Genomic DNA, 16377 nt, shown 5'->3' with positions numbered 1-16377 from the left:
ACAAACTGAAATGTTCTAAGATTGTATTGTTGTAAGATTCTTGTATTACACATGAGACGGTACAACATTAATGAATGTAGCCTGTTGTAAACTAAAGATACATGGATACTGTAGACCCTAGAGAAACCACTGAAAAGACAAAAAGCATAGCTAATAAACCAACTACTAAGAATACTCAATTAAATCCAGCAAAAGGCAGGAAAATAGTTTAGAGTGAAAAACTAAATCTATAAATGGGGAAAGGTTAACAGCTATCAATATAATAGAATATTACATAGTTGTTGAAAGTGTTTAAGAGTTTTTGATGAAGAAAACTGTTTATGATGTAATGTTAATTTAAAAGCAGGGCAAAACACTTGCTTTTAAAATACTTTAGGGACTTCCCTGGCCGTCCAGTGGTTAAGGCTCCCCACTTCCACTGCAGGGGGCATGGGTTCTATCCCTGGTGGGCGAATTAAGATCCTGCATGCTACGTGGCACGGCCAAAAAGAAAAAAGAATACTTTATCCTAAATAACTCTGTAAAAATATTTATAAGCATAGAAAAATTTGACTGAGAAGAAATTCACTAAGTATAAGCAGTGTTTATAATTGGGTGGTGAGATGATGGGTGATAGTTATTTCTATAAGATTGTGTTTTGTTTTGTTTTTTAATAAGATGCAGCCCAATGATGGTTAAGGACATAAACACACAAGATTTGGGGGGTCAGCCAGGCCAGAGTTTGGTTCTTGGCTCTGTCACTTGCTAGCTGACTGAAAGCTGGCAAAGCAATTCCTCTGCATCTCAGTGGCCTCCTCCACCAAACGGAGATAAAAGCATCTACCTCAGTGTCATTTTGAAGATTCAAAGAGATAATGTGAATAAAGTGTGTAGCAAAGTGTCTGGCACAAAGTTAAGATTCACTGAATAATTTATTTGTAACCTTCACAATAAGAGGAAAACAAGTTTTAAAAACAAAATTTCTTTTGAAAGAAACCCTCATTAACGAAGGCAATGGAGTGGAGGTCAGAACCAGGGAAGGGTCCAGAGCAACCAGCACTCAAGTCTTCCCGGTAACAGCGCTTCTGTCTGCAAATACCACAAACTCTCTCACCAGCTTAATTAAGCTCTAAATGGTAATTGGTTATGAGAACACCAGTGTCTCAGAGAATCCAAGTTAAGAAATGCCGCCAGCTTCCATGAGGCCTACCAGGATGGGAACTGGGATTCTAAACCAGACACCCACTCTTCCCATCACTCCCTTTTCCCTCTCTGCTTTTCCAGCCACAGGGCATCCCACCACGCCTAAATTCCCTTGTCCTCGCTTCTGGCCGGTTCCCTGGGCCCCCTTGCTGGGACTGAGATTCTGATTGGCCCAGCTCTAGTCAGGTGCCCAGCCGTGGTCCAATCAGATATGACCAAAGGGGCGGAGTCAAGTACAAACATGGCGGCTTTGGGCCGTGGTTTGTGGAGGAAGGGTGGAGGGACCCTTGTAAGCCAGGTAGACACTCCCCACCACCACTGCCACCACCACCAAATTATGTCTGTGCTTTTGTCCTCTGTGCTCAGGCTGCTCTTCTTACCTGGGTTCTTTCTCCTCCTTGATGGAGGACACTTAAGGCCACCCAGCCACGGTGGGGAAGCCTGGCGTGGTCAGTCGTGGCCACCATTCCCGGGAGTTCACTGCAGGCTGTGGGCACGACTGCCCCCAAGTTTGTCACCTAAACTCTCCTCGGTTTCTGTGGCACGTGCCACAGGGGCACAGCTGGTATCAAAATGCCAGGCTGCTGGGCTAGGGTCTGACGCGGGGGGGGTGCTTCTGGATTCCACGCTTTTTGCTGGAGAGAGGGGTCGATTCTTCCAGATAAACAGGTTCTCTGGCAAAAGGTGGCCTTCGGCAGTGCGTAAGTCAGAAAACACAAAGGTTGGTCTAAGAAAAGCATGATTCACCACACACACACACACACACACACACACACTCTTACTCCTCTCTCTGCAGAAATAAACAAAAGACCAATGTATCTTTTTTTTTTTTTTAAAGTTTTTTTTTTTTTTAAGGATTTTCTTTTTAATTAATTAATTAATTTATTTTTGTCTGTATTGGGTCTTCGGTTCGTGCGAGGGCTTTCTCCAGTTGCGGCAAGCGGGGGCCACTCTTCATCGCGGTGCGGGGACCGCTCTTCATCGCGGTGCGCGGGCCTTTCTCCATCGCGGCCCCTCCCGTTGCGGGGCACAGGCTCCAGACGCGCAGGCTCAGCAATTGTGGCTCACGGGCCCAGCTGCTCCGTGGCATGTGGGATCTTCCCAGACCAGGGCTCGAACCCGTGTCCCCTGCATTAGCAGGCAGATTCTCAACCACTGCGCCACCAGGGAAGCCCGTATCATTTTTTTTTAATCGTCATTTTACAGCTCCTGACTGCAGCCGGCCCCCGCCCCTTCCGTTTGCTGACCACTTCTGCAGGCTCCAGGGGACCAGGGAACAAAGCCGGGGCCTGGCACCTGCACTGCACTGCCAGCCCTGGAGGACAAGTCACAACTACAAATTATCACAACAATTAGCGGCCGTACTTGGGAGATGGGCAAAGCGAGGAGGCCCAGCTCCCCATTGTCAGCCGGTTTATTTGGCGGTGACCGTGCTCTGGAGGCGATGATATTCCTTCAGCCTGTAAACCAGATTCAAAACAAAGAAAAATGTAAATTAACAATAACAACATGCACTCAGTTCAATTAATTCAGGCAGAGCTGCGCTGGCGGGGCAGCTGTTTGTTAAGATGTGTGTGGAGTTGTCTTTTTTTCTCCCTCTCTCCCTCTCCTGCCCTGGCCCCTCCTGCCCTCCAATCGGGATAATGTAATTAATTTATCTTAGGGGGAAAACATTGCTTGCCATTGTTTAAGACAAAGCGTTAAACTGGCAATGGGAGAAATGAAGAGGCCATTATGAAAACCCGGTGTGTTCGGAGCCATTTAAAAGGGTTTATAGAGTCATAAAACACAAACAGGGTGAAGGGGGCGGGGAGGTGGAGGTGACTGTCGGGCTGGAATCCATGTCTCTCCCAGTCTCGGCTCCAGGGACAGTAGGCTGGCTCTGAGAGAAAATGGTTTTGTGCTGGGGGCATGTTATCAGCGAGAGAAGAGAAACTCATGCTTTCTTCCTGACCCCAAGCCCCAGGAGAAGGAAGCTGGTGATTAAGAACCCAGAGCTGGACAGACAGGCCTTCTGGACTCAGCCCCACTGAGCACTTGTTGCTAGGCACTGTGCCCTTCCTGGGTGCCAGGGTCTGGGCAGAGTGCTTGATTTCCACGGACTCAGATCAAACTTTCCCTGCACCTGTGAGGCAGGTATGGTTAACATCCTATGATTTCCAGAAGTTCAGAAGGGTTCTGAGACCAAACTGCAGAGGCAGGGTTCGAACCCAGGTCTGAGTGGCCTCAGATGGTGTGTATCACCCCACTGGGCCATGGAGATCCATGGTTCCAGTTAGACCTGAAGCTCATGTATGTGGATGTGAAGGCAGGAGCTAGCCAGGTGACCTTCTGTGGCTTCTTTCTACCCCTCGGCCATTTCCCTTGCTAACCTGCCCAGGAAAGGGGCTCCTGGTGGCTGGAGAGGGTGGGAGTGAGTGTCAGAGGCAGAGAGCAGAACCCAGAAACCCGGAACTCAGGTGCCCAGGACCCTCTGTTGCTCTTGGCTGTCACAAGTGGGCCTTCTGGCCCCGCAGAGGATGGGAGCAGGCTGGGTCCAAAGCAGGTGCTGAGGATGTGGTGGGTGGAGGGACAGGAAGGTGGGGCTTGTCTAGGGCAGAGCAGTGGTCAGAGCATTGAGGTCCCATCAGAGCCTGCTCCCCACACCTGGAGGGTCTGAGGACCCATCAGGGCCCAGAGCTTCTCACCTGAGGGAGTTGATGTTGATGAAACCAGTGGCATCAACTGGCTCGTAATCTCCCTGCACATTCATGCTGCAAAAGAGTAGGAGCTCGTCAGCATCCCCCGGGCCTTGGCCTTGGCCTTGGCCTTGGCATCCAAGGGACCTCAGCCTCACAGACACCCAGGCATTTACTCAGTGTTGATCCAATACTCCCTGCACTTTGGCTTCTCATGCCATTCCTTCCAATTCAGGGAGCCCTACCCTGGGCTGGGGATCACGCCGGGGCTGGAGAGCAGGGAGCCATATCCCTGCTACGCAAATGGGCAGGTTGGGTCCTGGTCCAGCCAGCGCCAGCCCAGTGAACTCCTCCCACGAACCAGAGCACTGCATCTGTAACCTCAGGACATGCACTGGGGCCAGCTCTGCCCTCGGGCTGTGGAGGGCTTCGACGAGTGCCCAGGAACAGCTGGTGATGTCCAGTGGCCTGAAGGTCTGGGAGGCCAGGAGTTACACACACCAAACAGCCTCAGATGTGCGTGACGGCATCCCTCAAGCTGCAGAGAGGCCCCAGCAGTTAAGATCTGTCCACGAAGTCTTTTTCACCTTGGTTGCCCATTGAGTGAGACCGAGTCTAATCCATCCTCAAACATGGGCACCCACCCCATGCCAGCTGGCTCTGAAAAGTGCCCAGTCAACCCCTGCTATACTCAGTGGAACAGATTTTTTTTTCCCCCATCTGCAGTTTCCATCTTCCAGGTTCGACAGCCTTCATCTTTTGGGCGTTCTCACTTAGCTGCGCTTTGGAACCCTTCCCAACCAGTCAGTCAGGTCCAGCCGCCTGGGTGAACATCCCGGCTCCACCCCTGCCGTAGACCTTAGGGCAAATATTCTTGCTCTTTGAGCTTCAGTCTTTCACTTGTGAGATGGGGCTCTCAGCCTTATCACTGGCTCCACGTGAAATGATGTAGCTGCCACCTGGCGTCAGGTAAGCACTCAGTTTTACTAACATCATTCAGTCACTCATTCATTTACTCAGGTGTTTATTAAGCACCTACTACCTGCCAGGCACTGTGGCAGGTGCTGAGGAAACAAGAACAAAACAAGAACAGCACCCACGTGGGGGGCAGGTGGTGGTGGGGCGGCGAGTGCAGACATCAGCAATCAATCATCCATCTGCCTTCGATAATTACGACTCTGATATGTTCAGGGCGCTGTGGTCTCAGATCTGACTCCGCGAGGCCACCCTCTGAGCCCCCTGGGGGAAGGGGGTCCCTCCCGTTTCTCACGGGCCCCTTGTTGCGTCCTGCCCTGAATCAGCCCCTTGTCTTCATGTCTGCAGAGCTCCAGCCTCAGGACAAAGCAGTCTCAAGGTTCGATGACAAGGAGGTGGCCTGTCCCCTCAGGAGTCTTCTCCAGAGAGGTGAGATCGGGGAGGAGGAGGGCAGAGGGGTTCTGCCGTTTTTCTGAGACCCTGAGGCTGTGCCTCTGACTGGCTCTTTGTGGGCTGTGGGCTTTGTACAACAAACGGGGTCTCTGCGCCCGGCTGCCCTGCAGCTTGTCGGGACTTGGGCTCTGTGCCTCCCCCTGCCACGCCCTCGCCCTGACCTTCAGGGGACCTTGAGGCTGGAACTCCCACGCTCTCAGTGCTCCCTCCTTTTCAACTCCACTGGTCCCTTCAGGGCTCAGGTGGCTGAAGCCACCAGGAATCGACTAGCAAGCTCCCCGTGAAGGGAGAAGATGGCAGACATCCAAAGGGCTGAGCTCGGCACCCCTCACCAGGCAGGGGAAAGGCTGGACCCACCTAAAGCGTCAGCCTCCTCGAATAGCTTCTACAGACCTTGCTGGGGTGCTAAACGAAGCTTCACGTGACCCCGCCCTGAGCCTCCACACCCCCATCCCAAACCATCGCACGGGCTTCGGACTCCTGGCCTCGCTCCCGCTGTCTGAGGCGCTCGTCCCCTTTGGAAGGGCCCCTGCGCTCAGCCCAGGGAGAAAGCAGGGCTTGGATCCCCTTCCTGCTCCCCGTGTGCATCCGTCCTTTCACCTCCATCTCTCACGAGTCGAAACAAACTCTGCCACCCCCTTGCCCCCAAACAGGCCCTTCAGACCACCCCAGCAGCCTCTGCAAAGAGAGGCCCACATCCAGGGACAAACTTGTCCCACGGGACTGCTGAAGTATTCCCAGAGGTGTTTCTCGGGAACCGAAAAACCTCTTTTAAAATCTGTGGTTTTGGGGGGTAGGGGGTACCAGTGGAAAAAGAGTTTACAATGATTTTTTTTTTTTTTTACCTCCCCTGACGGTCTACAGAAAACCTCTGTGCTTTTATTTTTGTTCATTCGAGTGGCTCTGACCTGCTCTATAATTACGGTACTTTCTACCTACTGTGCCGCGGCATTTCCAGTTCTGCTACCTCTCGCGGTTTCCTCGCTGGTCCCTGTGACGCTGTCACTCAAGGGCTTTCAAGTCAGCGATGTAGAAATCAGAAAGAAAAGGGAAATGGTCGGAGACACAGTGAGAATAAATGCTCCTGCTTTTCTCTCTTTTTTTCCCCTTTCCCTTTTTACTTTATTCATTTAATCTCCCTGAGTGAGACTGTAAGGCTTAATGAAGGGTTGGACAGATTATTAGAGGCTGTTGATTTGGAGGGGGAGGGAAGAAAGAGCCAGAGAGAGAAAGAGAGAAGATAATTTGACATTTACCCCGACTGATCTAAACTGATTCGGTTATATTTATGGCTTCTAAAGTGTTTAGGAAGATTGAAGGGGGGAGAGAAACGCAACACGGCAAAGAGAAGGGAGAGAGGAAAATAATATTGACCGCTAAACAAAACTCGTACTGTAATTCCTGACCGTCTTCCGGGAGGGGAGAGCTGGCCTCAGCCTGAGCCAAGCTGGACCTGGGACTTGTATCAGGTGGGGCTGCCTGTTCCCACCTCTTGTTTGGCCAGGTGGACTCCAGAGGGAACACCTTGCTCCTCGGTCAAGGCCAGTCTATCATTCAGGATGCAAACACAGGTGCAGCTAATAGGCAACTGCTACCTTGGACCCAGCCCGCCAGGGCTCCCCAGCCTCTCCCGCGTCCTTTCAGCGCCCTCAGCCTGGCCCGTCGGGGGGCAGCTCCTCAAGGTTCCCTCCTGGCTCCCTCTCATCCAACTCTGCCGCTCCCCTGGGCTGTCTCCTCTTGGCCCCATCATCCAGTGTCCTCAGACCACGTTTCTCCTCAACTCTAGCCCTGGGTGTCCAGTGGCCGACTATAGTTCTCCTGGCCTATCTCAGAGAAAATTCATCCTGCAGATGTCCAAATCCAAATGCATGATTCCCGCCCCCCCCCCCATTCCCTCAACTCAGTCATTGCCACCAAAGTGTACCCAGCGGCTTGTGCCAGAAAACCCAGGGTGGTTCTGAACTTTTCCATCTCCCTCCCCATCCAAGCCCTTTCAATCCCACCTCCTAAATATTTGCCAAATCCATCTGCTGCTCTCTATTCCCAGAACCAGCAGCCTGGTCCAAGCCACCAGCGTGTCCCACGGGGAGCCCTTGTGTCCACCCTTGCCAGGTCCCACCTCCCTCAAATCCAGAGCAGCAAGAGGGGCCTCAAAAACCCACAGGTCTGATGTGTCCTTCCCTTTAAGATCTGGCTCCAGGACCCTCACACTCTGGAGTTCCTGTAGTGCCTGGGATGTTCTGGGTTCTTCCAAGGCTCAGAACCTTCACACAGGACAGTCTCTCTGGAAACTCTCCTGCCCCCTCTCCACCTGGTTCACTCCTTTCTTTTGGAGACCAGCTCAGAAATGACTTCTATGGGGAAACTTCCCCACACCCCCGTTATTATACCCAGCCCAAGTATCCTGTATCTCCCCACAGCCCGGCACCTCCTTCCCTAATCCTGCACTTGGGTGATCCTTTGATTGGGGCCTTTCTCCCCATCTAGCCTGTACATTCCATGAGGGCAGAGGTGGTGCGGATAATCTTCAGGACTGTCTCCCCCATACCCTACACGTGCTTGGGCATATCTTTGCTGAGAAAGCCAGTCAGAGGAGATACTGGACATGCGGGTCTGTGCCCAGCTGGGGGCAGGGGTGGGGCGCCTACCTCACCAGCTCCTCGTTGTAGAGGGACAGTGGGGACTCCCGGCCAAGGATGTACACCTGGCCCTTGAAGACGGACACCCGCACTTTCCCTTCCACGTGCTCCTGGGACTTGGCGATGCAGTGGCGGACAAATTCACACTCGGGGCTGTGCCAGAAACCTGCAGGGAGGAAGAAGAGAGGGTGCTGGGGAGGCCCACCGTGTGCCTGCCTCGGGCCAGGACGTGGGGAGGACTGGGGTCTAGGAAAGGCACCCTGCGCCTCACCCCGTCATGGCAGACGTGAGCCTGGGAGGGCAGTCCCGCATCTGCCTTGTTCACTGTGGAGTTCTGGCACGACATGCACTTGTAAATGGCAACAGTGAGGACCAAGCCCGCCTGCCCCTGTCCTGTGACCTTGTAGGGCTCCTGGGGGTAAGGAGTCATCCTCTACACCCTGCAATGCAGTCACTCCCTAAGGGTCAGGAGGAGGGGATCTAACCTACTGCTTCACACCACAGACATTCAGTGGTGAAGGGACCCCATCCTTTGCCCACAGGGGGCTCAGTCTTATCAGGGCAGCAGACAGTTGGGCAGGAGACCTCAAGCAAGACTCAGACATATGTTACCGGGGCCGAGCGATGGGGGTGCCCAGCTGGGTGGTGGGTTCGGGGTCAGAAAGACCAGGTGTGTGGGGCCTTCACCTCTCTGTGCCTCTACTTCCCCATCTGTTGAGTGGGGATGACACAGCCTCGCCCTCCCAGGACTAGCAGGCTTATTGTGCATGGAGGCCCTGGGCTCAGGGGCTGCTGTGAACGCTGCTGGGAAGAGCCCCACCCCTCAGGATGGGCAGACCCCTTGGAAACAAGTGACCTGTCTTTAAAATACTACTAATATTTTCACACGCAAAGATTTCTGCAGATGAAGCACAGGCACCATGCTAATTCTTTACCTGGACCAGCTCTTTGAATCCTCCCAGTCGCAGGAGAAAAACCTCTCTTAGCCTCTTTCTTTTCTGCGTGAGGAAGTTAGGCTCAGGGAATTTGAGAGACTCTTCCACGATCACACAGGCTGTAGTGGGGGGCCTGGACCTGACCTCAGTCGGCCCAAGTTCTAACAACTGTGCTTCATATGATCATTTTGGAGCTTTCCCATCTACAGCTGCGACATCCCCGAGCTGCCTAAGAAATGCGCTGCCCCCATCCCCCGTTACCCGTATCTGTCCCCCAGATCCCTCAGGCCAAAGAGGGCCGCGTGCTCAGTCCCCCGTCTGCCCAGGGTCTGGACGGTGGCTCCTCTCAGTTTCTGCCGAGGGCAGGGGGGCCGTGGCCAGGGTTGGGGGAGGGACAGCGAGAGGGGTAGGGTTTCTCTGAAACAGAGCCGGGAAGGTGAGCCCACCTGGGCAGCTGTGAGGCCAGATGGTGCGCGATCTCCTGCCCTGATAAAGGGCTGGGTCAGCCCCGGCTCTGTGGCTATTGTTGGAAGCCCTGGCCTCCAGGGGCATCTGCTGAGGCCCTCCGTGGGAAAGGGGAGCAGGCCTTCTCCACGATGGGTCCGGTGGCTTCCAGACGTGGGGGAGGGACGGGCAGGGAGAGAAGGGGTTGCGTCCTCACTCTCCGATGTCCTGCCTTTTGAGTTCACCTCTGGTTCCACCTTGACAAGCCACGTGATCTCTTTGTGCCTCAGTTTCCTCATTTGCACAAGGAGGTAATACTAACCATTCTCCGGGTGGGGGGGGGGTTGTGTGGATTCAGTGAGAGTTTTTGCTTTCAAGATTTGAACATGGTCTCTGCCAGCCCTCACTGTATACAGGGAGACAGACACCCAGAGAGGGAAAGAACCTTTCCAAAGCCACACAGTGAGATCCAGAGTGCTCCTGACTCTAGCCCAGAGTCCCGTGGGAGGGGACACTGATGGCCACCCCCCACCATGCCCCAGTGTCTCGGCCATCTTTCTAACTCAGGATAATTAGGTTCTCAGGCGGGAAGAGAGGTGGGAGATGGAGCCAGAGATATGGGGGCAAAGACCCCTGTGGGAGTGCCTGGCCTGGGCTTTATCTCAGGATCTCTCCCTTCCCGCCATGGGGGCCTTGTGCTCAGATTTCTCTTCCCAGCAGACCCAATCTGGGGTGGAGGGCAGTGAGTCCTGAGTGCTGCACCGGGGAGAGCCTGCGTGTCCCAGGCTGGGGGATGCACAGTGGGTGGGGCCTGGAGCTGGGCCAAATTCTGTACTAATCAGGCCGACAACCCTCTGTGCATTATACCCATTTTACTGCCGAAGAAACTGAGGTGAGGGGAGAGGTGAGCTATACCCCCTAAATGAGATGGGTCTTGAAGCTGGGGTCCTGCCAGAATGACCCTGTGGGGTGAGGCCAGTGTGCTTCTGGAGGGAGGGGGTCTGTATAAACCTCATACAGGCAGATCAGGAAATTTGGGGATGGGGTGAGAGGAGGGGGAGACAGTGGTCACAGTAGTCAGGGCAGCTAGGAGTGGGACCGAGGCAGAAGGGCTTCCCCGGGCCTCAGTCTCCCTGTGCCCCGAGACCACAGGGGCTCCGAGGAAGCTGAGTGCCATAGCAGAGTGGTGGTTCTATAACTGGGGAGCGAGACAGAATGGAGAAGGGACCTGGGCCCGTGCCCTTTATTTTACAGGAGGGGAAACTGAGGCTCGGGGAGGAGACAGACCTACTCAAGATCATAAAGCCAGCCAGAGGCAAGGCCCCATTCTCCTGCGTCCACACTCAGAGACCATGCCAGGCACTGTCCTGGAGGCTTTGCAAATATCCATGCATTGAGTCCTCACTGTAAGACAGGCAGAATTGTCCCCATTCTTCAGATGAGGAAACCAAGGCACAGGGAGGTCAAGTAAGTTACTCAAGCTAATCCCTGCTCTCTAACCTTTATGCATCCCAAATGTGAGAAATCCCCTCAAACAGACCCTCTGAGCTGTTGGGGGGTGGGGACAGGCTGCTGCCAGAGGCCGACCTTGACATCTGTGGGAGCCTGGACGTCAGGGGCACCTGGGCGAAGTTCATGTTAATAACAACTACCTGGGAGGAGCCTCCACTCTGAGATTTTATTTCCTTTTAAACCTAATCACTGTAACATTTGGGGATTTAGAGGGCTCGGTGGGTGACAGCAAGGACTCAACCCAGGCAGCCTGGTCCAGGGATGCCAGCCCCACACCAAGGGCCAAGCTGTGCTCCTGACACCCAGGGCTGCCCTGTACACACTACTGCGCCCCTTGATCACCCCTTGCTAATGGCCCCAGCCCAGCTTCCTACCCACCTCGGATCTGCTGGAGTGGCCGAGAACTTGGCCTCTGAAGCCGGCCTGTCCTGGGCTCCAAGCCACTGCTCAGCAGCTGTGAAACCTTGGGCAAGCGTCTTCATCTCCCCTCTGTGCAGCTAAGATTAGATAATACCCGTCAGTGCCCAGCTCAGGGCTGGGCAGCAAGAGAGGTGGCAGCCGATCTAGCGTGGGGAGGGAGGCTGGCGGCCCGGCCCCCGCTCTGCCTCCACGGATGCCCCCTGGCCAGGTGCTGTCCCCCCATCGCAGCCTGCCGCGTCTTAATGACTCTCCCACTTTGTAACCAAAATCCACCTTTCAGTGTGGAAACCCCGCTGAGCAAGAGAGCCCGCAGGAGACGATGTTATTTAAACACCTGTCTGTACCTGGGAAGGGGGGAACTGGGCTTCAAAGCTCCTGGGAACAATGGGAGGGAAAAATAATGCCAGCCAATAACCACCATGTCCCCTTGAAATCCTGAGATGAGTTTCAGCGATTAGGAGGTTTCAGAGGAAACAAAACCTCCGAGTGGGGGACGAGGGGAAGAGGTGAGGGCGGTGGAGGCTTCTACCAGGCAGTTACTATTACTATGAACTTTCCTGGGGTCCCTCTGACATCCAGGCCCCCATAGACGGCAGCCTGTCCCCCCCAACAGCTCAGAGGGGCTGTCTGATGTGATTTCTCAAATTAGGGAGATGTTAATGTCATAGAATAGAGTCAGCCCTTTCTGGAAAGGGCCAGATAGTAACTATTTTAGGCTCTGCAGGCCATGTGGCCCCTCTAGCAACTACTCTGCTCTGCCAGTGTAGCTCTGAAGTAGCCACAGGCAACATGCACACGAATGAGCAAGGCGGTGCCCAAAAAACTACTTATGGACACTGAAATTTGAATTTCCTATAATTTGCACGTGCCATGAAATAGTATTATTTTTTAAAAAATTTCCCCAACCATTGAAGAATGTAAAAACTAGTCTTAGCTCATGGGCTGAACAAAAACAGGCAACGGGCTGGATTTGGTCACCCCTGTTATAACGTGTGGGATGGATGTGGAGTCGGGAGGACTGGATTTCTACTCTGTGACAGCAGGTAAGGCACGGAAACTCAGTCTCCTCACCCGTAGAATGGAGCCCAGCCCACACTCCACACATGGGCTGGGCATTCGGCCGTCCCGGTGGCTTCCCAGTGGGGATCTGGCCCAGGCAATGCCCAGGCCTGGGGCCCTGTTCTTGGTCAAGGTAGGTTTTCCCTTGCTTGAGGCAGTTCATGTAGCGGCTCCGGGTTCTGCCTGGAAACAGGCTGACCTGGGCTCAAACCCAGCTAGGCCACGTCCAGTTGTGTAACTTTATATAAGCTCCTTTTGCTCGGAGCCTCAATTTCTGGCCGCCGCTCTCTTAGGAAACTTGGGAAGCCCCCTAGGATGACTTGTGTTCCCACACAGTGCCAGGTACCCGGCATGTGCTGGATAAAACTTGGCAGCCATAGGCATGACACAAGATGCTTGCCTGGCCCTGCGGCCGTCATGCGGGTCGCAGGTGGCGGAGGCAGCGGGACAGCCTGGGGCACTGGTGCATTTCCCTCCACACCTTGTGAACAAGGCAGGTCCCGACGTCCCCTCCTCGCTTCCTCGTCCCCTGCCCTCTCTCCACCCCCTTCTCCCTGCATCTTCCGGGCTCTCGAGCAAGTGGCAGTGGGCAAGGCGGGACGGGAGGAGGGTGCCCCTGTGTGAGGGAGGGGAGGGGAGCAGCTGCAGGGTCTACGCACCCGTGTACACCAGCTCGGCGAATTTCAAGCCCAGGCCTTGTTTGATTTTTCGCACTTCCCGATCCATGGTGAAGGCCTCGATGTCTAAATGAGCGTGGTAAAGGATCGTCCCCGCTGGGGTCTCGTAGATACCTAGCCATTTTTCCAGGCAGGGGGAGAAGAAGAAAAAAGAGAGAAACGCATGAAACCCAAACTGTCAGCAAATGACAAAAAGAAAAAAAAATAATAATGACTCGTCTGACAGGAGACAAGCCAGTCGGACCCATTCACGCCCAGCTTGCTGCAAAATGCATCCGTCATTATATTCATGCTGGGGCCACGAGAGTCCAGTCTGCAGCTTGTGGAGAAAATGTCTAGATGCCCCCCTTTGAAGAGGCCCTCAGACGCTGGAAAATGACAGGGTTTCAGAGCTGCTCCCCCCCCTCCTTCCCAACTCGTGCCCACCGGCCCGCAGCTGAAAACCTGTAATTAAACCGAGTCTGGTCGAGCCCAGGGCCCCGGATGTCCCTTCCTGCCTTCCACCAGGGAGCCAGGGGAGGGGACGGCTGTGCACACGCATGCACGCGCGTGGACGTGTGCCCACACATGCCACCTTCAGCCGGTGGCTCCCCTGCAGCCATGTCTCTGCAGAGAAATCCTGACCGCCTTGGTCACCTGTGCTGACCCCACTGTACAGCCGGGGAAACTGAGCCCTGGAGGAGAAGGGACTTGGCTGAAGTGGAGCTGGGAACTGAATCTAGGCCCCTGAGCAGCGCTGTCTGCTGCCCTGGGGACCAGCAGGTGATGGGGGCCAAACCCAAAAGGTCACAGGAAGACGGTCTTGCTAGGTCCCCTCCCCATCACCTCAGGCCCAAATCCTCCATTTGCTAAACAATCTGCTTGAACCTCATGGTCTCCAAGTGACAAGGGGCGCCTGGCCCTGGCTGAGTGTAGCCCTGAGAGGAAGGTCTTATTAGTAGCACCACCCCAGATTTGGGGGCATTAAGGTTCCAGGAGGCAGGATGGCCCCCGGGCACATGGCCGGGCTCCCTCTTCCCAGCAGTGCAGCCTCGTGAATGAAGTTTGGGTGAGCACCCTGGATAAACCGGCCCCGTGTCCGCTGTCCTGATGGAGGGGGAATAACCGCCCCATCCCCACAAATGCCGCCCCCCAAAGTCCCTTTCTTCCCACCACATAACGTTAACAGCGTTAAAGGGGCAAGCTTTCAGTTCTCCTCAAAATTTACCGCCATCGTCTTTCCACAGAAAGGATTTGTACACCCAGGTTCATGGCAGCATTATTCACAAGAGCCAAAAGGTGGAAGCAACCAAAATGCCCATCAACAGATGAGTGGATAAACAAAGTGAGATCACTACATACAATGAAATGTTCAGCCTTAAAAAGGAAGGACGTCGGGGCTTCCCTGGTGGCGCAGTGGTTGAGAATCTGCCTGCCAATGCAGGGGACACGGGTTCGAGCCCTGGTCTGGGAAGATCCCACAGGCCACGGAGCAACTGGGCCCGTGAGCCACAACTGCTGAGCCTGCGCGTCTGGAGCTCAGACCTCAAGAGAGGCCGCGACAGTGAGAGGCCCGCGCACCGCGATGAGGAGTGGCCCCTGCTCGCTGCAACTAGAGAAAGCCCTCGCACAGAAACGAGAACCCAACACAGCCAAAAATAAATAAATAAATTAAAAAAAAAAAAAAAAAAGGAAGGACGTTCTGACACACGCTACACCATGGATGAACCCTGAGGATAGGACGCTCAGTGAAATAAAGCAGTCACCAAAAGACAAATACTGTGTGATCCCACTTACGTGAGGTTCCTAGAAGAGTCCAATTCATAGGAACTAAGTAGGATGCTGGGTGCCAGGGGCTGAGGAGGGGAAATGGGGAGTTAGTGCTTAATGAGGCTTCACTTTGGGAAGATGAAGAAGTTCTGGAGATGGGGGGTGGTGATGGTTACTCAGCAACGTGAATGTTGTACTTAAGGCCACTGAACTGTACACTCAAAACAGTTACAATGGTAAACTTTATGTTTTCTATGTTTTACCACAATTTAGAAAAATGCTTAAAAAACCCCCAAAACCAGAAAGGAGATTGTTTCAACTCTGAAGTCCAAAGGGGACATGGGCAAGGCTGTGTCTGATGTGAGTAGCCAGAAACTTTCGCCTTAGAGAACTTCTCTAGTCTTTAATCTTTAAGTCTGGGAACCACAGAAATGTCAGGGCCCTTGAGGATCACCTGCGTTCTCCTAACTTAGCTGCAAATGCTGTATTCGAACAGTCTTAGGTGGAAGCTCAGCATATACAATCGAAAACAATGTCCCACTGAGGAGGGGCAGAGGCCCCTCTGCAAACCCTGGGCTCCACCAAGCAGTCCTTAAAACGCTAATCCGGCCCAACATACCAATTGCACAGATGGGAAGACAGAGGCCCGGGGGAGGGACATGACTTGCCCAGGGGGAATGGAACCTGCATCTAGGTTTTCCATCTCTGCTCCAGGTTGCCTCTTAGGGCCTTTGCCAAGTGATCCAGTGCTCACCAGGCATGAAAAGGACACCCAAGTCTGAGGTGCTGTGGCCGAGGAAGACCCTGGGCTGTTCCCAAGGCTCCGAGGTGTTCCCTAGCGGAAAAGAGCCTCTTGGCAGGGGCGGGGCGGGGGTGAGTCTCTCATCTACAAACCCCCGATATCCTGGTCTCGGGGGACATGCACATCAAAGAGACCAGGAGCTGATGTGATTACAATGTGCCTGTCCTGTTTCACTTGTGTGGCCGCAGCTCTTGGGCCACCTCTGCTGTCCTGAATCAGTTGTGGGAGTAAATGCCTCCCCAGTAGGACGACACCCACATCCCCAAGTTTATGCACCAGGCCCAAGCCCTCGATTCTCTGGGGAGTTCCTCCGGCCCTCACTAGGCCTCGTCGTTACCCTTATAAACATGGTTCAGACAGGCTCCGTCATCCACTTCTGCAAAATGGCTCAGAGACACAACCCAGAAAGGGCTTAGAAAGGTTGATGGGGTTGGAGTCAGATGGGTGGCCGAGAAAATGACAGCATGAGAGGGGGTGTGCGGGGACACAAAAAAACCTATGAAAAGCAGACAAGAATTCAGCGCAGGATTTGGAGCTGCTCCTTGTGGGGACAGTATGTGCCACAGACAAGTGGCTCCCAATGGCCCCAGGTCACTGAGAAAGGCCTGACAGGTCAGCAGTCTGTTTCCAAAGATAGAGATGTGCAGAACTTTTGGAAATATCTGCCTCCCCAAAATGGCAGAAATGACCGCAACGTGAAAGGAGCAAGTTTTCAATTATCCCATAAACTTTATCACCAAGAGCCACCAGAAGCAAGACAAGAACAAAGCCCTATTTGTCTTCTCATCCTAGTATATACTAAGAACTCAATAAATATTGGACTAGAAATGGGCCTTCTGATTCCTCCTCATT

The 16377-nt window shown here is 53.8% G+C and overlaps 1 protein-coding gene across 1 annotated transcript in view; it reads right to left on the bottom strand.

Annotated features, from left to right (window-relative positions):
• Window positions 1-2070: 2070 nt before the first annotated feature.
• ASS1 (argininosuccinate synthase 1) overlaps window positions 2071-16377 on the bottom strand; it is a 51265-nt gene continuing 36958 nt past the window's right edge. Inside the window, exons 12-15 of the mRNA XM_007194500.3 lie at window positions 12957-13088; window positions 7937-8093; window positions 3870-3935; window positions 2071-2642 (exon numbers count right to left, since the gene is read on the bottom strand). Of these exons, the coding sequence (XP_007194562.1) occupies window positions 2597-2642; window positions 3870-3935; window positions 7937-8093; window positions 12957-13088 (401 nt within the window). The 3' untranslated portion in view covers window positions 2071-2596. The remainder of the gene's footprint in view (window positions 2643-3869; window positions 3936-7936; window positions 8094-12956; window positions 13089-16377) is intronic.

This window comes from Balaenoptera acutorostrata, chromosome 6 (genome assembly GCF_949987535.1).
Source record: "Balaenoptera acutorostrata chromosome 6, mBalAcu1.1, whole genome shotgun sequence".
Classification (NCBI taxonomy): Eukaryota; Metazoa; Chordata; class Mammalia; order Artiodactyla; family Balaenopteridae; genus Balaenoptera; species Balaenoptera acutorostrata.
Note: the sequence above shows the minus strand (reverse complement) of the source record. Positions and strands in the feature narration are given on the sequence as shown.